The sequence below is a fragment of the Mus caroli genome, unplaced genomic scaffold (genome assembly GCF_978045245.1).
Source record: "Mus caroli unplaced genomic scaffold, Mus_caroli_1 scaffold_18, whole genome shotgun sequence".
Lineage (NCBI taxonomy): Eukaryota > Metazoa > Chordata > Mammalia > Rodentia > Muridae > Mus > Mus caroli.
The window spans coordinates 74581508-74603521 of record NW_028227273.1 but is presented as its reverse complement, the minus strand read 5'-3'; the positions used below and the strand labels follow the sequence as shown (position 1 = coordinate 74603521).

The window sequence follows — 22014 nt, the reverse complement described above, 5'->3', positions numbered from 1 at the left end:
CTTGCCTAGTGGAGATAGAGATAGCAAAACGCTTGCTAATATAATACAGAAACAAGAAAAAAATATTTTGAGGACTCTGTTGCCTAACTGATAGAGGCTCTGAAGCAAAATATATTGCTGGAAAACATTTGGCCTTTGAGAATGCTATACCCACTTGTCAATCCCTTCTAAAGACAATGAAAAACTCTGGAAATTTATTTAAAGCATGTGCTACTTCATATTTTCAAGTTATATCCATTACAACAACCTCACAAGGCCAGAAGACTATCCAAAATTGTAATAATCGAAGACAGAAAATCTTTAATAAATCAGGCTTGGCTCAAAAAATTATTCAAGTAACAACCCTGGACTCATCAGCACATAATATCCCAGAATGAAAGGAGGTACCATGAATTTTAATGCTCCTGGTCCAACTCAGAGCAGAAATACAACAGGGTATCCTCCTTGTCTGAAAGGTATCACTGGTATAAATAGTGCCAAAATAGCTTTCATAAAAATGGCACTGCCTTACCTGGTGTTACTATAACATGTAATAATACAGGCATCTTATCATACTGTATGAGGAACCTACCTCAGGCCTCTCATAAAATAGAGGTAATCCAATAGTCTCAGGCAACCAATCAATTTGTTAATGGAGAACTCTCTAACAGGTTCATCAATCAACCACTGGCAGTACAGGACTGATCCTCCACAGAAATATTTATACATGATTACTTTTCAAACAAGTTACATTAATTGTTAAGATCTTAAAATGATTTTCCTCACACAAGGAACCTTTGCATAACAAATGGAGCAAATTATTGTTTCTTAAATACTAAGGACGAGCTCCTTTTAAAAAATCTGTGTCACTGTTTTATAGCTATTTTACAATGGTAGCCCCAAGTTAAAGAATTACAAATCTTGCTTCAATTTAGAAATTTTCTTTTCTCTATTGGACGTGTTTAAGTTCCTTCTATGTTTTCTGGTCCTATGCATGAATGTAAGGAAAAACTGTTGCCCCCCCTCCTTTTTATTTGGAAGGTAACTTAGCAAAATCTTAAAACATCATCAAATCATCTCTGCACTCACAGAAAAACATTATCAAATAGCAATTGTTTTGTGCTTTTGGTAGAAATGGGCCCGATAGACGCAAGTGTGTGAATGCCTAGCCCATAGTCAGTGGTCTTGTTGGAGGAGGTGTGGCCTTAGTAAAATTAGTGTGTCCCTATACATGAGTGGTTTAGAACACAATGAGGCTTGGTTTTGCCCATTGTCTTCACTCCTGCTATTTGTGGATAAAAATGTAGAACTGTCAGTTCCTTATCCAAGACCATTACTGCCTGCACACTAGAATGCTTTCCTCTAGTATGAAATAGAGAAGCTACCTGTAATTTAAAGGTTTTTTTTTTCATAATTTTTATGCTCATTCTGTCTTCACTTCTAACAAATGCAAAGAAGACAGAAATTGATACTAAAGAAAGGGTTATTGCTTTTAAGGGTAATGTTTTTGGTTTGAAGAAATATTGATATTAGACTTTTTTTTGTTTGATTTTTGGGAAAGTAGTGAAATCCTTTAAGTGCTGCTTAATAAGCAAATCAAGGAAGAATGTGAAAGAAAGGATTGCTGACTATAATTTGATCTATGAGTTCCTGGCTCAAGTGGACAGAGAGGAAATGAATGCTAGTCTTTACTAGACATTGCTCTTTAATATCTTGGTAAAGAATGATGCTGCATTTTAACTGAGATCAAAAAGTGACCCTGAAGATAAAGTGGTAATATATTTATTCCATTAGCAAAGAAAATCCCAACACAGCCTCTTATTGATATTGCCATGTAATTATTAGTATTTAAGCATATGAAGATATATAAAGAAAAGCACACATCTGGGCAGTGGTGGTACGTGCCTTTAATCGCAGCACTTGGGATGCAGGGGCAGGTGCATTTCTGAGTTCAAGGCCAGCCTGTTCTACAAGAGTGAGTTCCAGGTCATCCAGGGCTACACAGAGTAACCTTGTCTCTAAATAAGGAAAAAGAGAAAAAGAAAAAGAAATAGAAAAAGAAAAAGATAAATAGAAAAAATACAAATCTTAGAACCAAAAATACAGCAGATTGAGGAGAAAATAGGACTAAAAACTGCCATTGACCTAATTCCTGTGTTCAACCACATGAAGATCTTAAAGGAAAGCCTGATGCTAAATGAAATAAAGGGAACAAAAATTTCTGGGCAAAAATTCTACCGAGCTATGCCTCCAATTTGGGAAAGGAATTTAAGGATACCAGCCTTGACTATATATAGTTTTTCAGGATATCAAAATTGAGAAAGTAAAGGAAAATAACAGGAATAGAAAAGTGGTAAAGATTTAATTTTACAAGGGAGCCAAGTTAATGCCCTAGCATGTAGCATATCTTGGCAGGTTTTGACATCTGGTTCTGGCACTAAGAGTCAAGTATTGTTGAAACACTTTGGCTTCATTGTCTGTAACTAAGTACATCAGTTAAGGCCAGGATTATATAAGGAATATCTGTGTATGGAGACTTAGAGGGGCCATTATGTCAAACTCCAAAGGAGAAGCCTGGAATACTTCATGCTGTTGAAGGTGCAAGAGCTGTGATAGAACTCTCCAGGGTAACGATTATCCTAAGTATCTGGGCTAATATCCAATTCTCAGTGAGTACATATTGTGTGAGTTCCTTTGTGATTGGATTACCTCACTCAGGATGATGCCCTCCAGGTCCATCCATTTGCCTAGGAATTTCATAAATTCATTCTTTTTAATAGCTGAGTAGTAGTCCGTTGTGTAAATGTACCACATTTTCTGTATCCATTCCTCTGTTGAGGGGCATCTGGGTTCTTTCCAGCTTCTGGCTATTATAAATAAGGCTGCTATGAACATAGTGGAGCAAGTGTCCTCTTTACGGATTGGAACATCTTCTGGAGATATGCCCAGGAGAGGTATTGATGGATCCTCTGGTAGTACTACATCCAGTTTTCGGAGGAATCACCAGACTGATTTCCAGAGTGATTGTACAAACTTGCAATCCCCACAACAATGGAGGAGTGTTCCTCTTTCTCCACATCCTCGCCAGCATCTGCTGTCACCTGAATTTTTGATCTTAGCCATTCTGACTGGTGTGAGGTGGAATCTCAGGTTTGTTTTGATTTGCATTTCCCTGATGATTAAGGATGTTGACTTTTTTTTTCAGGTGCTTCTCTACCATTCGGTATTCCTCAGGTGAGAATTCTTTATTCAGCTCTGAGCCCCATTTTTTAATGGGGTTATTTGATTTTCTGGACTCCACCTTCTTGAGTTCTTTTAATATATTGGATATTAGTCCCCTATCTGATTTAAGATAGGTAAAGATCCGTTCCCAATCTGTTGGTGGCCTTTTTGTCTTATTGACAGTGTCTTTTGCCTTGCAGAAGCTTTGCAATTTTATTAGGTCCCATTTGTAGATTCTCGATCTTTCAGCACAAGCCATTGCTGTTCAATTCAGGAATTTTTCCCCTGTACACATATCTTCGAGGGTTTTCCCTAATTTCTCCTAAATACGTTTCAGTGTCTCTGGTTTTATGTGGAGTTCCTTCATCCACTTAGATTTGACCTTAGTACAAGGGGATAGGAATGGATCAATTCACATTCTTCTACATGATAACTGCCAGTTGTGCTAGCATCATTTGTTGAAGATGCTGTCTTTTATCCACTGGATGGCTTTTGCTCCCTTGTCAAAGATCAAGTGACCATAGGTGTGTGGGTTCATTTCTGGTCTTCAATTCTATTCCATTGGTCTACTTGTCTGTCGCTATACTAGTACCATGCAGTTTTTAGCACAATTGCTCTGTAGTACAGCTTTAGGTCAGGCATGGTGATTCCACCAGAGGTTCTTTTATCCTTGAGAAGAGTTTTTGTATCCTAGGTTTTTTGTTATTCCAAATGAATTTGCAGATTTCCCTTTCTAATTTGTTGAAAAATTGAATTGGAATTTTGATGGGGATTGCATTGAATCTGTAGATTGCTTTTAGCAAGATAGCCATTTTAACTATATTGATCCTGCCAATCCATGAGCATGGGGGATCTTTCCATCTTCTGAGATCTTCTTTAATTTCTTTCTTCAGAGACATGAAGTTCTTGTCATACAGATTTTTAACTTCCTTAGTTAGAGTCACGCCAAGGTATTTTATATTGTTTGTGACTATTGAGAAGGGTGTTGTTTCCGTAATTTCTTTCTCAGCCTGTTTATCCTTTGTGTATAGGAAGGCCATTGACTTGTTTGAGTTAATTTTATATCCAGCTATTCATTGAAGCTGTTTATCAGGCTTAGGAGTTCTCTGGTGGAATTTTTAGGGTCACTTATATATACTATCATATCATCTGCAAAAAGTGATATTTTGACTTCTTCTTTTCCAATTTGTATCCCCTCGATCTCCTTTTGTTGCCGAATTGCTCTGGCTAGGACTTCAAGTACAATGTTGAATAAGTAGAGAGAAAGTGGGCAGCCTTGTCTAGTCCCTGATTTAGTGGGATTGCTTCAAGCTTCTCACCATTTACTTTGATGTTGGCTACTGGTTTGCTGTAGATTGCTTTTATCATGTTTAGGTATGGGCCTTGAATTCCTGATCTTTCCAAGACTTTTATCATGAATGGGTGTTGGATTTTGTTTATATACTGGATTATGTTGATGGATTTCCATATATTGAACGATCCCTGCATCCCTGGGATCAAACCTACTTGGTCAGGATGGATTATTGTTTTGAAGTGTTCTTGGATTCGGTTAGTGAGAATTTATTGAGTATTTTTTCATCGATATTCATAAGGGAAATTGGTCTAAAGTTTTCTATCTTTGTTGGGTCTTTTTGTGTTTTAGGTATCAGAGTAAGTGTGGCTTCATAGAATGATTGGGTAGAGTACCTTCGGTTTATATTTCGTGGAATAGTTTGTGGAGAACTGGGATTAGATCTTTTTTAAAGGTCTGATAGAACTCTGCACTAAACCCATCTCATCCTGGGCTTTTTTTTTTTTTTTTTTGGTAGACTATTAATGACTGCTTCTACTTCTTTAGGGGATATAGGACTGTTTATATCATTAAACTGATCTTGATTTAACTTCGGTACTTGGTATCTGTCTAGAAACTTGTCCATTTCATCCAGTTCTCCAGTTTTGTTGAGTGTAGCCTTTTGTAGAAGGATCTGATGGTGTTTTGGATTTCTTCAGGATCTGTTATTATGTCTCCCTTTTCATTTCTGATTTTGTTAATTAGAATGCTTTCCCCGTGCCCTCTAGTGAGTATGGCTAAGGGTATGTCTATCTTTTTATTTTTCTCAAAGAACCAGCTCCTTGTTTGGTTGGTTCTTTCAATAGTTCTTCTTGTTTCCACTTGTTTTTTTCACCCCTGAGTTTGATTATTTCTTGCCTTCTACTCTTCTTGGGTGAATTTGCTTCCTTTTGTTCTAGAGATTTTATGTGTGTTGTCAAGTTGCTAATGTGTGCTCTCTCTATTTTCTTTTTGGAGGCACTCAGAGCTATGAGTTTTCCTCTTAGAAATGTTTTCATTGTGTCCCATAGGTTTCGGTATGTTGTGGCTTCATTTTCATTAAACTCCAAAAAGTCGTTATTTTTTTTTGTATTCCTTCTTTGACCAAGGTATCATTGAGGAGAGTATTGTTCAGTTTCCACATGAATGTTGGCTTTCTATTTTTTATTTTGTTATTGAAGATCAGCCTTAGTCCATGGTGATTTGATAGGATGCATGGGGCAATTTCAATATTTTTATATCTGTTGAGGCTTTTTTATGTCCAATTATGTGGTCAATTTTTGAAAAGGTACCCTGTGGTGCTGAGAAGAAGGTATATCCTTTTGCTTTAGGATAAAATGTTCTGTAGATATCTGTTAGATCCATTTGTTTCATAACTTCTGTTAGTTTCACTCTGTCCCTGTTTAGTTTCTGTTTCCATGATCTGTCCATTGGAGAAAGTGGTGTGTTGAAGTCCCCCACTATTATTGTGTGAGGTGCAATGTGTGCTTTAAGCTTTACTAAATTTTCTTTAATGAATGTGGCTGCCCTTGTATTTGGAGCATAGATATTCAGAATTGAGAGTTCCTCTTGGAAGATTTTACCTTTGATGAGTAAGAAGTGCCCCTCCTTGTCTTTTTTGATGACCCTGGGTTGGAAGTAGATTTTGTTAGATATTAGAATGGCTACTTCAGTTTGTTTCTTCAGACCATTTGCTTGGAAAATTGTTTTCCAGCCTTTCATTCTGAGGTAGTGTCTATCTTTTCCCCTGAGATGGGTTTCCTGTAAGCAGCAAAATGTTGGGTCCTGTTTGTGTAGCCAGTCTATTAGTCTATGTCTTTGTATTGGGGAGTTGATTCCATTGATATTAAGAGATATTAAGGAAAAGTAATTGTTGCTTCCTATTATTTTTGTTGTTAAAGTTGTCACTTTGTTCTTGAGGCTGTCTCATTTTAGGTTTGTTGAGGGATTACCTTCTTGCTTTTTCTAGGACGTGATTTCCATCCTTGTATTGGTTTTTTTCTGTTATCATCATTTGAAGGGCTAGATTCATGGAAAGATAATGTGTGAATTTGTTTCTGTCGTGGAATACTTTTGTTTCTCCATCTAAGGTTATTGAAATTTTGGTTGGGTATAGTATCCTGGGTTGGCATTTGTGTTCTCTTAGTGTCTGCATAACATCTGTTGAAGCTCTTCTTGCTTTCATAGTCTGTAGTGAAAAATCTGGTGTATTTCTGATAGGCTTGTCTTTATATGTTACTTGACCCTTTTCCCTTACTACTTTTAATATTCTATCTTTATTTAGTGAATTTGTTGTTCTGATTATTATGTGTCGGGAGGAATTTCTTTTCTGGTCCAGTCTATTTGGAGCTCTCTAGGCTTCTTGTATGTTCATGGGTATCTCTTTCTTTAGGTTTGGGAAGTCTTCTTCTATAATTTTGTTGAAGATATTTGCTGGTCCTTTGAGTTTAAAATCTTCATTCTCATCTACTCCTTTTATCCATAGGTTTGGTCTTCTCATTGTGTCCTGGATTTCCTGGATATTTTGAGTTAGGGTCTTTTTGCATTTTGTATTTACTTTGATTGTTGTGCCAGTGTTCTCTATGGAATCTTCTGCACCTAAGATTCTCTCTTCCATCTCTTGTATTCTGTTGCTGATGCTCACATCTACGGTTCCAGATTTCTTTCCTAGGGTTTTTATCTCCAGCGTTGCCTCACTTTGGGTTTTCTTTATTGTGTCTACTTCTCTTTTTAGGTCTTGGATGGTTTTATTCAATTCCATCACCTGTTTGGTCGTGTTTTCCTGTAATTCTTTAAGGGATTTTTGTGCTTCCTCTTTAAGATCTTTTACCAAATTAGCAGTGTTCTCCTGTATTTCTTTGAGTGAGTTATTAAGGTCCTTATTGATGTCTTTTACCATCATCATGAGATATGCTTTTAGATCCAGGTCTAGCTTTTTGGGTGTGTTGGGGTGCTCTGGACTGGGCGAGGTGGGAGTACTGGGTTCTGGTGATGGTGAGTGGTCTTGGTTTCTGTTAGTAAGATTCTTACGTTTACCTTTCACCATCTGGTAATCTCTAGATTTAGTTGATGTAGTTGTCTCTGGTTAGAGCTTGTTCCTCAGGTGATTCTGTTAGCCTCTATCAGCATACCTGGGTGACTAGTTCTCTCCTCTGAGTGTCAGTGGTCAGAGCACTCTCTGCAGGCAAGCTCTCCTCTTACAGGGGAGGTGCACAGATATCTGGCGTTAGGACCTCCCTTCTGGCCAAAGATGAAGGCTCAAAACAGGACCAGTCCCTGAGTTGCTTTGGCCTGTCCCAGAAGCTGTTAGCGTCTGTATTCTACACTATCACCTGTGTAGAACAGTCTTGGAGGAGTCCCAGAACCAAGATGTCTGCAGCAGATTCTCAGGCCAAGACCTCCCAGGCCGGGTGGACCCCTATCCTCTGGCCGGGAAGTGGCTGGATGTCTGGGGCCTGAAAAGGGGGCTGCCTTAGAAGCTCTGTGGCTCCTGCCTGTCCCTGAAGCTGCTAGCTTCTGTATTCCGCACTCTCACATATGCAGAATACTCTCGGTGGAGTTCGAGAACTAAGATGTCTGCTGCTGATGCTCAGGCAAAGCGCTCCCAAGCCGGGCAGAACCCTATCCTCTGGCTGGGAAAGAGGCCATATGACTGGGGCCCGAAAAGGGGGCTGCCTTAGAAGCTCTGTCTACAATGAAATCTTAATGAACTTTTGTTTTGTTTTGTTTTGTTTCTGTGATCAACTCACTTTGACATATATATTAAGTAATATTCTTTTGTTGTTATGTATTTGGGGCCTTTCAAGGTAACATGTATTTTTCCACAAAATATATTAATAAACAGATAAAGATTTGTTTCAGAGAGTAGAACACAAGAAGTCTGAGTTATTGAGTTTATACCTCCCAAAAGAATAAGAGTATATGCCTGTAATCCTGTGATCATATGGGGGGTATGAGAAAGAAACAACATAATATCTTTAGGTTGACTGTGCAGAGATCTAGGCATATGTGATAATAAAACTAAGAAATTGAGCAGGCAGATATGCTAGTGCAAGTCTTTATCCCCAGTAGTCTGGAAAATGGGACAGGTGGATAATTTTGAGTTAAATATCAGCCTGATACCATCAGACTGAGAAAGGATCTTTACCTATCCTAAATAAGATCAGGGACTAATATCCAATATACATAAAGAACACAAGAAGGTAGACTCCAGAAAATCAAATAGCCCCATTAAAAAACGGGGCTCAGAGCTAAACAAATAATTCTCACCTGAGGAATACTGAATGGCTCAAAAGAATCTGAAAAAATGTTCAGCGTCTGTAATCATCGGGGAAATGCAAATCAAAACAATCCTTAGATTCCACATCACAACAGTCAGAATGGATAAGATCAAAATTTCAGGTGACAGCAGATGCTGGCGAGGATTTGGAGAAAGAGGAACAGTGCATCATTGTTGGTGGTATTTCAAGCTTGTACAACCAGTCTGGAAATCAGTCTGGTGGTTCCTCAGAAAATTGGACAAGAGTACTACTGGAGGATTCCACAATACCTCTCCTGGGCATATACCCAAAAGATGTTCCAACTGGTAAGAAGGACACATGCTCCACTATGTTCATAGCAGCCTTATTTATAATATTCAGAAACTGGAAAGAACCCAGACACCCTTCAACAGAGGAGTGGATACAGACAATGTGATACATTTACACAATGGAGTACTACTCAGCTATTAAAAAGAATGAATTTATGAAATTCCTAGGCAACTGGATGAACCTGGAGGGCATCATCCTGAGTGAGGTAACACAATAACAAAAGAACTCACAATATATGTACTCACTGATAAGTGGATATTATCCCAGAATCTTATAATACCCAAGATACAAGAAGACCAAGATGTGGACACTTTGCCCCTTCTTAGAATTGGGAACAAAACACCCATGGAAGGAGTTACAGAGACAAAGTTTAGAGCTGAGGCGAAAGCCTGGACCATCTAAAGATTGCCATACCCGTGGATCCATCCCATAATTAGCCTCCAAAGGCTAACACCATTCCGTATACTTGCAAGATTTTGCTGAAAGGACCCTGATATAGCTGTCTCTTGTGAGGCTAAGCAAGGGCCTAGCAAACACAGAAGTGGATGTTCACAGTCACCTATTGGAAGTATCACAGGACTCACAATGGAGGAGCTAGAGAAAGAACCTAAGGAGCTAAAAGGGTCTGCAACCGTATTGTTGGAACAACAATCTGAACTAACCAGTACTCCCCGGAGGTCCTGTCTCTAGTTGCATATGTATCAGAAGATGGCCTAGTTGGCCATGATTGGAAAGTGAGGTCCATTGTTGTTGCAAACTTTATATGCCTCAATACAGGGGAACTCCAGCGCTAAGAAGTGGGAGTGGGTGGGTAGGAGAGTGGGTCGAAGGGGATGGGGGACTTTTGGGATAGCATTGGAAATATAAATGAAGAAAATACTTAATAAAAAATATCAGCATGATAAACAAAACAACATATAGTCAAGTCATATATACAGAGTTACTGAGTAAAGGGAGCAAGCAACTGAGCAGTAAATGAATGAAATGCATAGATATATTAGTGCATTAATACAGAACTACATAATCAAATAAATATAATATACTATAAGTAAAGTTAATAGCTAGGAATCAACCTGTTGTTTTCTTGACTTAAATTTATTCTTTCTGAAATATATACAAACATACTTTTTAAGAGACATACATGCACACAGTCACACATAAAATCACCATAATATACACAATGATAAAAATGAAAGGTCAAGGCACTGTACTCATTTAATGTCATCTATTCAGACGCAGAAACAGGCTTTCCTATTTCTTTCTATGACATTAGTAATTTCATGCTGCCATACTCAAAAAATTACATCAGATAAATATCTACCTTGGTCTCATGCAATGAAATGAAGTTCAGAATATTATTTAATCAAGATCTCTTTTTAAGAAGTAGTTAAGTTGATAATAAAATAGTGGGTTTTCATATAAGAAGATCGCAAAAGGCAAAAGATCTACATTCCAACAGATGGGCATTTGGGGGGAAAATGATTCCTAACTTGTAAACAGAATGTATAAAGAGTCAATCTATGAAATATAAATAATATATGCTTTGAAGACCTATAAATAATAGATAGTAATGTTAAAGGAGCTTACCTAAACTTGTTTACATAATGGAATACATTTGGTCATGCTGAAGAAATTAAATTACACATTTTATAGATTCAAAATTAAACTATATAATTTACTGTCTTAAATATGTAGATGTGTATGGTAAAGTTGATCATCCCCTTTTGTGTTTGTATGCCACTTACACAGGTATAACTTTAAGAACTACCAGTATATTCTTGCTCTGCAATTTGCAATTGAGGAGATCAATGGGAACCCCAATCTGTTACCCAACATATCTCTTGGTTTTGATTTCTACAATGTCAGATTCACTGAGAAGTACACTCTTGATAATGCTTTTATTTGGCTCACAGCTCTTGTGCAAAGAAAGTATTTACCTAATTACAATTGTAAAAAGAGAAATTTTACTGTTGCACTCACAGGAACATCATGGATAACATCCGCCCAAATAGGGACATTGCTTCAACTCTTTAAATTTCCACAGGTGAGAAAATTTGGATTGTTGGAACTAAGAGTCAGTTCTCCTTGTTCATATTAGAGCTGTCTTTAAACTAAAAGAGTGACTGTCCAATTATCTAAACATCAAAGAAATACTCAGAACATGGGGTAAATTCTGAATTCTCTTCCTTGCAAAATAAAGATTGAATGTAGTAAATGAAATACAGTAAATCCTTGGGAGAGACTTACAGTCCTCACAAACATTTCTGTTAAATGTAGTAACTGGCATGTCCCTTTAAAATGTTCTCCTGTCTTCTTCTATTGCTTCAGGAATGAAATTTTGATTGGTATTAATATTCTTTCTTCTTCTATCCAATTTACTTTAAGATTACTTTTGGACCTTATGATCCTTTATTAAGTGACCGTGATCAGTATCCTTCTCTCTACCAGATGGCCCCCAAGGACACATATCTTTCACTTGCCATTGTTTCATTAATGGTTCATTTTAGGTGGTCGTGGGTTGGTCTCATACTCCCTGATGACCACAAAGGAAATAAGATTGTATCAGATTTTAGGGAGGAGATGGAGAGAAAAGGCATCTGCCTAGCTTTTGTAAAAATGGTCCCAGCCACATGGACTTCACATTTTGCCAAATTCTGGGAACATATGGATGAGACAAATGTAACAATTGTTTATGGTGATGTTGATTCGCTAGTAGGTGTAATGCGGAATATTGAACAAAGGTTATTGACACGGAATGTCTGGATCATGAACATTGAACATCATGTTATTGACAGAGCTGACTATTTCATGTTAGATTCATTCCATGGAAGCCTAATTTTTAAGCACAATTATAGAGAGAATTTTGAGTTTACCAAATTTATTGAAACAGTTAATCCTAATAAATACCCAGAAGACATTTATCTTCCTAAGCTGTGGTATTTGTTCTTCAAGTGCTCATTTGCTGACACTAATTGTCAAGTTTTGAACAACTGTCAAACCAATGCTTCTTTGGATATATTACCTCGACACATATTTGATGTGGTCATGAATGCAGAGAGCACAAGTATTTACAATGGTGTGTATGCTGTGGCTCACAGCCTCCATGAGATTAGACTTCAGCAACTTCAAATGCAACCATATGAAAATGGAGAAGGGATGGTGTTCTTTCCATGGCAGGTAATAACCTTTCTATTGTATTTTATTGTCAGCACTCTGGCATAAGAGATTTGCAACAACACTAACTTAGGTACTGTAAAATTCAGTTGTCTTGTCCACAATCAAGAATTATTTGTGTTTCTAATTTTACCTAGAAGTCAAGATAGTTTCAAGTGAATGATGTTGTGAAGTCGTGTGTAAGACACCAGGAACAAATATGCTTAGTCAAATTCAAGTTCTTGTCATGAATACCTAGCTGTACAGCCTTCTTACGGAAATAGTAGCAATTAATATAATCATTACTTTATATATTTATTACCAAAAAAATTAAAACAGGGACACTTAAGTGAAACCACGATGGTTGATTTATATAGAAACGATGCCTTTTATTTAATTCCTTGACATCAGTATCCTCATTTTTGGCTCTGTAGCTCTGAACATATTCTAAATGCAAATGAGTCTTGCTAGGTTTCAAAAAAGTTCATATTTTCTTATACGTCAGTGGTCATTGATTGCTTACTTGAGCTTGGCTCTCAGTTTTCACTTGAAGATCAATAATAATGGTATTTTGAACACTTAGGTTTTTACTTAGTCATCATTAATGAAATCTTCATTAATGTTGATGTTCACAGAAGAATTTAAGTAAAATACGAAACTTTCTAAAACCAATGTTTTATTCTTCCCCTTGTGCACAGTTAAATCTAAATTTATATTTCTCTTTAAGCTTAACACTTTCCTGAAGGATATTGAACTGAAAGACAAAAGGAGTTTAAATTGGAGACAGACAATAGATACAGATTATGATATTCTTAACCTTTGGAATTTACCAAAAGGCCTTGGATTAAAAGTGAAAATAGGATCCTTTTCTGCAAATGCTCCTCAGCGTCAACAGTTGTCATTATCTGAACACATGATACAATGGCCAGAAATATTTTCAGAGGTGGGTTATATATTATCTAAATGCTTAGTGCCTATATTAGTTACACAATTACGTTTTCAAATATAATGATGATTTGCTTAAATTCCATGACACTTTATCAGTATAAATACCATAAAGTATTTCTAGTATACTGGCTTTTGATTTTCCTTTGTTCAGATCAATGGAATTATATAATGTTCAATAAGTTCTCCCCTGCTAACTCACATGAGGATTTGTTTTCTCCATTTGTAACAAATTAGGGATGTGACACAATGTAAAAGGGAATTTGGATCTCCAACTGACTCATGTGTTAATGTACTCTATAAAAATTTCATTTGGGATTAACGTCATAAAACAATATCACATTTATTTTTATTGTTTGATTGAAAAACAATGACCAAATATTTTCTTTATAAGAATGACTAAAAGTTTTTATGGTTCTTGAAGTATCAGAATCTACCAAGGATAAAAGCATGACAACAAGTGGTTGTACTGGAGACAGGCATAGGAAATTTAAAGAAAATGTTTCTATCCAAATACACTAACATTAAATAAAATTACAAACCTGGAACTGAGGAAACTTTTTAATTTTTTCAATTCCCAAACACTGTGCCGTAATTTCATCAGAAAATCTGGATCCCTTACAGTTTCAATAACTTCCTATATAATGTCACCAAAAAAGGAAATAAACATTCACATGCTTTATCCTGTATGGAATATTTTTCTTTCATAATATCATATAAGAACTTCATTAACCTCCCTTAATTGTCCTTTGATTCTCAATATGTCCTACCTCATCCAATGTTTAATAATATCTTGAAAGAACTAACAGGACAATTTGAGGATGCAAAGTATTATATTTGGAAATGTATGATTTTAACATGTAAGAGGGTACAGATGATATGATATTCTCTGAATGCAAAAAGCAATGAATACTTTAGATCTCTTCTATCTTCTCTGCAATTGTGACATTTGTAAAATAAATAGAGACATTTAAAATTTCAATGAACATTTTCACCTTAGCTAAATTTATCTACATGTTTTACAAATAAACATATGTACAAATACATATTTTTGCTTCCATGATAATTATAAATCCCCTCAAATTGACAGTCAAGATTCACAGTAATGGTGGAACTTGTGATGCTCAACACAGGTGTCAGAAAATACAAAGGTAGTATTAGAGTAGACGGATCTCATTGTTTCCTAAATCATGTTGCTAATCACTAATGTTTCAAAAACTTGTCCTTAACTCATTAAGTTTCCAAATATTTTAACACTGCGATCATTCTCAGATGGAATTTTAACACGTTTGCCTTCTCAAGGTCCTAATAGTTTATTACTTTTTTCACTATCTTTTTAAACATTTTTATTGTTTATTTTCTTTATTTACAATTCAAATATTATCTCCCTTCCTGGTTTCCCATATGCCAATCCCTATTCCATCGCCCTTCCCCTGCTTCTATGAGGGTGCTGCTCATATCCTCCTATCCCAACTCATTGCCCTAGTTAGCATTCCCTTAAGCTGGGAATTAAGCCTTCAGAAGACCAAGGGCCTCCCTTCCCCTTGATGCTAGATATAGCCATTCTTTGCTACTTATGCTGCTGTAGCCTTGGATCTATCCATGTTTATTCTTTGGTTGGTGGTTTAGTCCCTGGGAGATCTGGGGGTTCCTATGCATTGATATTGTTGTTTTTACTATGGGGTCTGAAAGGCTTTCAGCTCCTTCAGTGCTTAACTCCTCCATTGGGGGTCCTTGTACTCAGATGGCTGGGTGCAAGAATACTCACCTGTATTGGTAAGGCAATACTGGAGCCTCTCAGGAGACAGTTATATCTAGCACCAATCAGCAAGCACATCTTGGCATCAACAATAGTGTCTGGGTTTGGAGGTTGCATATCTATGGACCCTTAGGTGGGGCAGTCTTGGATTACCTTTCCTTCAGTCTCTGCTCCTCTCTTTGTCCCTGTGTTTTCTTTAGGTAAGAGTAATTCTGGGTTAATATTTTTCAGATGGTTTAATGCCACCATCCTTCATCCCGGGGCATTGCCTAACCTGTGGATATGGTCTCAACAGGTTATCTCTACTCTTTATGTGGCATATCAGCTAATGTCATCACCAATGGATCCTGGAATCTGTGACTTTATGGGAGCTACCACCATTTTCCCATTCCTTATTACTACAAAGTATCTTATAAATAGCTCTAGGTGTAAATAACAATACTCCTGTCTTCTGTGTATGACCTTCAAATCTGTTTATATGATTTTTTTATTAAAATACAAAGCATTAGATAACGTTCTTCTCATTCTTCTCAGATCCCCCAGTCTGTATGCAGTGAGAGTTGTAATCCTGGATTCAGGAAAGTAAACCTAGAGGGCAAGGCCATCTGCTGCTACAAGTGCACTCCTTGTGGAGACAATGAGATTTCTAATGAGACAGGTAAATGAAGATATTATGAAAAACTTCCTATTTCTCCACTGGATTCAAAAATACATTAGCGAATGAAAAAGACCTGAGTAGAGACATATGTAATTATTTTTAATTTCTTCTTTTTTATTAGATAGTTTCTTTTTTATATTTCAAATATTATCTTCTTTCCTGGTTTTACCTCCTAAAATCCCTTATTCCCTAGCAATATACGTGCTCACCAACCAACCTATTCCTACTTCCTAGCCCTGGCATTTCCTTGCAATGGGGCATAGAGTTTGCAAAGGACCAAGGGTCTCTCCTTCCATTGATGACTGACTAGGCCATCCTAGGCTATATGTGAAGCTTGAGCCATGAGTCCCACCATGTGTTCATTTTGTGGTGGTTTAGTCCCAGGGAGCTCTGGGCATTCTGGTTAGTTCATATTGTTCTTGCTCCTATGGTACTGCAAACCCCTTCAGCTCCATGGGTCCTTTCTCTAGCTCCTTTATTGGGGACCCTGTGCTCCATCCAATGGATGGCTGTGAGAATCCATTTCTGTATTTGTCAGGCATTGGCAGAGCCACCCAGAAAACAGCTATATCAGGCTACTTTCCGCAAGCAGTTGTTGGTATCCACAATAGTATCTAGGTTTGGTGATTGTATATGGGATGTATCCCTAGGTGTGGCAGTCTTTGGAAGATCATTCTTTCAGTCTCTTCTCTACACTTTGACTCTGTACTCTTTCCATGGATATTTTGTTCCCCCTTCTAAGACAGATTGAAGGATCCGTACTTTGGTCTTCCTTCTTTAGTTTCATTTGGTTTGTGATTTGTATCTTGGGTAATCCAAGATTCTGGGATAATATCCACTTATTAGTGAGGGCATATCATATGTGTTCTTTTGTGATTGGGTTACCTCATTCAGGATGTTATCCTCCTGCTACATCTATTTGCCTAAGTAGTTCATAAATTTATTGTTTTTAATAGCTGACTAGTACTCCATTGTGTAAATGTCGCCCATTTTCTATTTTCATTTCTCTATTAAAGGAAATCTGGGACAAGTCCAGATTCTGGATAGCATAAATAAGTCTGGTATAAACATAGTGGACCATGCTTATTAAAATTTGGAGAATTTTCTGGGTATATGCCCAGGGGTGCTATTTCTGGGTCCTCGGATGGTACTATGTCCACTTCTCTGAAGAACCGCCAGACTGATTTTCAGAGTGGTTATACCAGTTTGCAATACCACCAGCAATGGAGGAGGGCTCTTCTTTCTCCACAATGTAGTAAGCAGCTGCTGTCACCTGAGTTTTTAATCTTATGCATTCTGACTGGTTTGAGGTGGAAACTCAGGTTTTTTTTTTTTTTTTTTTTTTTTTTTTTTTTGCATTTCCCTGAACGCTAAGGATGTTAAACATTTAGGTTCTTCTCAGCCATTCAGTATTACTCATTTGAGAATTCTTTCTTTGGTTTGTACCCAAATTTTTAAAAGTTTATTTGGTTCTTTGGAATCTAACTTTCTGAGTTCTTTGTACATATTGAATTTTAGTTCTGTATCAGATGAAGGATTCATGAAGATATTTTCCCAATCTGTTGTCCTATTGACAGTGTCCTTTGACTTACAAAAGCTTTGGAATTTTACGATGTTCCATTTGTCAATTTTTGATCTTAGAGCAAAGCTATTGGTGTTCTGTTCGGGGAATTTTCTCCTGTGCCCATGTGCTCAAGGTTCTTCCCCACTTTCTTTTCTTTTAGTTTCAGTGTGTCTGGTTTTATGTGGAGTTCTTTGATCCACTTGGATAGGAGCATTGTACAATGGATCAATTTGTGTTCTTCTACATGCTATCTGCCAGATGAGCCAACACGTTTTGTTGAAAATGCTGTCCTTTTTCCACTGGATGATTTTAGCTCCATTGTCAAAGATCAAGTGTCCATAGGTGTGTGGATTCATTTCTGGGTCTTCAATTCTATTCCATTTATCTACCTGCCTGTCACTGTACTAATACTATGCAGTTTTTCCCACATAATTGCTGTGTACTACAACTTGAGGTCAAGGATATTGATTACACTAGTAGTTATTTTATTGTTGACATTAGTTTTCAATATCCTAGGTTTTTTGTTATTCCAAATGAATCTGAAAATTGCTCTTTCTAAATCTTTGAAAATTTGAGTTGGAATTTTGTTGGGAATTACAGTGAATCCGTAGATTTCTTTTCGGCAAGTTGGCCATTTTTATTACTTTAATCCTTCCAACTCATAAGTTCGGGAAATCTTTCCATCTTCTGATATCTTCTTCAATTTCTGTCTTCGGAGACTTGAAGATCATATCATACAGTTCTTTCAATTGTTTAGTGTGAGTCACAACAAAGTATTTTATATTATTTGTGACTATTGTGAAGAGTGTTGTTTCTCTTATTTCTTTCTCAGCCTGTATATCCTTTGAGTAGAGGAAGGCTTCTGATTTCTTTGAGTTAATTTTAAATCCAGCTACTTTGCTGAAGTTGTTTATCAGGTGTAGGAGTTCTCTAGTTGAATTTTTCAGGTTACTTATTAATACTATCATATCATCTGCACATAGTGATATTTTGACTTCTTGTTTTCCAATGTGTATTCCTTTGATCTCTTATTTATTTATTTATTTATTTATTTTTCTAATTTCTCTGGCTAGGACTTCAAGTACTATATTGAATATGTAGCGAGAGAGTGGGGAGCCTTATTTATTCCCTGATTTAAGTGGGATTACTTAAATTTCTCTCCATTTAATTTGATGTTGACTACTGGGTTGATGTATATTGCTTTTAATATGATTAGTTATGGGTCTTTAATTTCTGACTTTTCCAACCCTTTTAACATGAATGAGTGTTGGATTTTGTCAAATGGTTTCTCAGAATCTAATGAGATGATCATATGGGTTTTGTTGTTGTTGTTGTTGTTTATTTTTGTTTTTGTTTTTTTATAGTAAGTTGCGTTGATGAATGTCCAAATATTGAACCAACCCTGCATCACTGGGATGAGGCCTACATATTCATGATGGATGATCATTTTGATATGTTCTTAGATTCATTTTGTGAGAATTTTATTGAGTAATTTTGCACTGACATTCATAAGGGAAATTGGTCTGAATTTCTCAGTCTGTGTGCAGTGACAGTTGTGGGCCTGGATTCAGGAAAGTAATCCTGGAGGGCAAGGCCATCTGTTGCTTCAGGTATACTCCTTATGCAGACAATGAGATTTTCAATGAGACAGGTAGATATTATGGAAATTTTCTGTTTTTCTGCTGGATTCCACAATGTATTGGCAAATGAAAAAGATCTGAGTTGAAGTCAGATATGAAGATTTTATTACTTCTTTAAAGGACATAAAATGTCATATTCATACCATCCCCTTTAAATTGCTCAACACATCCACTAAAGATCATTCATGATTTATATCTTTAATCCAGTGCCAATAGTGGTATTTGTAGACACAATATATTTTCCTGTACTTTTCTATGCTTTTCATTTCACAGCACAATTTAACACGTACTAATAAACTATCAAAGATAGTTTTTCAAAATGCATTTCTATGATTTGTAAGAACCATTTAAGGCTCAGACATGTTGTATCTTTATAAGGAACAATAACAGCTTATTTGTCATTTTTACTTGTTTCATATTTGTATACAATAAGTTTTTATTACATTTACCACTCACACTCTTCCCAGATTTATTGCACCCTTCCTAACATTTACTGTAGAAATAAAAAACAAACAAACAAACAAACAAAAAAACTAATACACTTAATGATACTCATGTATACTTACATGTGTGGATGACACTTAAAGGTTGTTAACTAACCAGTTCCTGCACACTGAAAAAGAAAACTGATTATCCTCCCAGTATCTATCAATTCCTAACACCTCTGTAGATAGTGGTGTCTTCATGGCTATCTCCAATATCTATGCTGAAATTTGTCTGTGTTAAACCAGTATTAATCTAACACCATTTCTCATGTGTTATGAATTCATGGGAACAATTTCACTGTGTTCAGAAAAAAAATATTATTTTGTAGTCTTCTGTACACTGAAGGTCTTGGTAACTTTCTGGCTTCTATGGGATTAGTTTTACAGAACATTTTATTTTGTTAGTAGACACATTAGGAAAGATTAGGGGTTGTGGACTTTTAGGGGGTGGTGTACTGATAGGAACTGTTTTTAGATTTTAAAAGTCCATGTGGCATCTGGTCTCTATTTAGTTTTTTTCTGCTGCTGCCTTCAAATCAGGATTTAAGCAGTTAATGTGGGTTCCGGTGAGATCTCTCCCTTGTTGCTTCTATGCTTCCTGCTTTTATGGAAATGAACAAATATTCTAAATCTATAAGCACACACCATATGAAATTAATTCATTTATTTATTTGCAATCCAGTAATGGTCCCCTCTCTGTGGCAACCCTCCCACTGTTCTTTAACCTGTTATTTATCTCCATCTTGGCCTTTCTGCTTCTTAAAATTCTTAATCTCTGTGGGTTGTATCCAAGGTAATCTGTGCTTTTTGGCTAATATCAACTTATTAGGTGAGTACATGTGATGCATTTTTAGGGGTTCGTATTTTCTTACTCAGGATGACATTTTATACTTTCATCCATTTTTCTTCAAAAATCCTTGTGCCTTTGATCTCAATTACTGTGAAATACTCCAGTGTGTAAATATGCCACATATTCTGTATCCATTTTTTTTTCTGTTATAGGGCATTTGGGTTGCTTCCAGCTGTTAACTCTTACAAATGAGGCCACTATGAACATAGTATTGCACTTATCCCTGTGTTATGTTGTAGAATTAATTGAGTATATACCCGAGTGTTATAGCTGGGTCTTCAAGTAGGTCTATTTCCAATTTTCTGAGGAACTGCAAGAGTGATTACAAGAGTGGTTGTACCAGTTTGTAATCCCAAAAGCAATAGCATAGTTTTCGACTTTCTCCACATCCTTGCCAACATGTACTCCCACCTGAGTTTTCAGTCTTAGCCATACTAATTTGTATAAGGTGGAATCTCAGGGTTGTTTGGATTTGCATTACACTGATCAATAAGAACTTTACTTTTTAAGTGGGTTTTAGATTTTAGAGTTTTTTCTGTTGTGAATTCTCGGCTTTATGCTGAGTTCCTTGATCCTCTTGGACTTGAGTTTTCAGAAAAGTTATAAATATTGATCTGTTTTTATATTTCTTAATATAGACTGTTAATTAGAATAGCACCATTTGTTGAATATGCTCTCTTTTATATTTTCTTTTTCCTTTTTCTTTTCTTTCTATTTTTGATTGTATGTTTTTAGCTTCTTTGTGAAATTAAAAGAGTCCATATGTATAGGGGCTTATTGCTAGGTCTTCTTTTCTATTACATTTACTGGCCTGTCTATATATGTACCAATACAATGTTTTGCTTTGTTTTTATCAGTATTACTCTGTAGTACAGCTCGATGTCTGATATGGTAATTCCACAAAAAGTTCTTTCTGGTTAAGAACTGTTTTTGCTAAGCTATGCTTTTTGCTTTTGAGAATTGCTCTTTCAATGTTTGTGAAGAAATATGTTTGGATCTTGATGGAGTCTTGAGCATGGTTGGTCTTTACATTTTCTGAGGTCTTCTCCAATTGCTTTCATGAAAAATTTGAAGTTATTGTCATCTAGATCTTTCACTTACTTGGTAAGAGTTACACCAAGATATTTTGTAATATTTCTGCCTATTGTGAAGGGTGTTGTTTTTCAAATATTTTTCTCATCCTGTTTATCCTTTGTGTAGAGGAAGGCTAATAAGTTATGTGAGTTAATTTATTATCCAGCTACTTTGCTTAAGTTGTTTATTAGCTATAGAAGAACTCTAGTAGATTTTTTTTGAGGTCGCTTATGCAAACTGATATATCATCCACAAATAATGATATCTTGAGTATTTCTTTTTAAATATGTGTCGTCTTGGTCTATTATTGTTGTCCTACTGCTATACCTAGAACTTCAAGTGCTATATTGAATAGGTAACTGGAGAGTGAGCATCCTTGTCCCTTTATTTGTAGGACTACTAAAAGTATCTCTCTATTTAATCAGAGATTGGCTAATGATTTGCTGTATATTGCCTTTACTATGTTTCATTAGGGCCTTAAATACTGATCTCTCCAATACTCTTAACATGAAAATTTGTTGTATATTGTCAAATGCTTTTCCAGCTACTCGTGAAATAACCATATTATTTTCATTGAGTTTTTTGATGTAGTGGATTACATTGGTGAAACTTTGTATATTCAACAACCTCCGTATCCCTAAAATTCTACCAGAGAACTCATACAGCTGATATAACCACTCAAGAATGTAGCTGGATACAAAATCAACACAAAGAATTAAGTGCCTTCCTATTCCTAAGCAACAAAATGTCTGAGAAAGAAGTTAGAGAACACTACCATTCATTTTAA

At 36.2% G+C, this 22014-nt stretch overlaps 1 protein-coding gene across 2 annotated transcripts in view; it reads left to right on the top strand.

The window, feature by feature from the left end:
• Nucleotides 1–22014, top strand: part of LOC110289072 (vomeronasal type-2 receptor 116-like) — a 35291-nt gene that overhangs the window by 5773 nt on the left and 7504 nt on the right. Inside the window, exons 2-5 of one of the 2 annotated variants that reach the window (XM_085832925.1) lie at nucleotides 10849–11143; nucleotides 11548–12276; nucleotides 12980–13195; nucleotides 15491–15614. In XM_085832925.1, coding sequence (XP_085689051.1) covers nucleotides 10849–11143; nucleotides 11548–12276; nucleotides 12980–13195; nucleotides 15491–15614 — 1364 coding nt within the window. Of the gene's footprint in view, nucleotides 1–10848; nucleotides 11144–11484; nucleotides 12277–12979; nucleotides 13196–15490; nucleotides 15615–22014 lie in introns of both variants that reach the window. The other variant, XM_085832924.1, reaches the window with a different exon arrangement.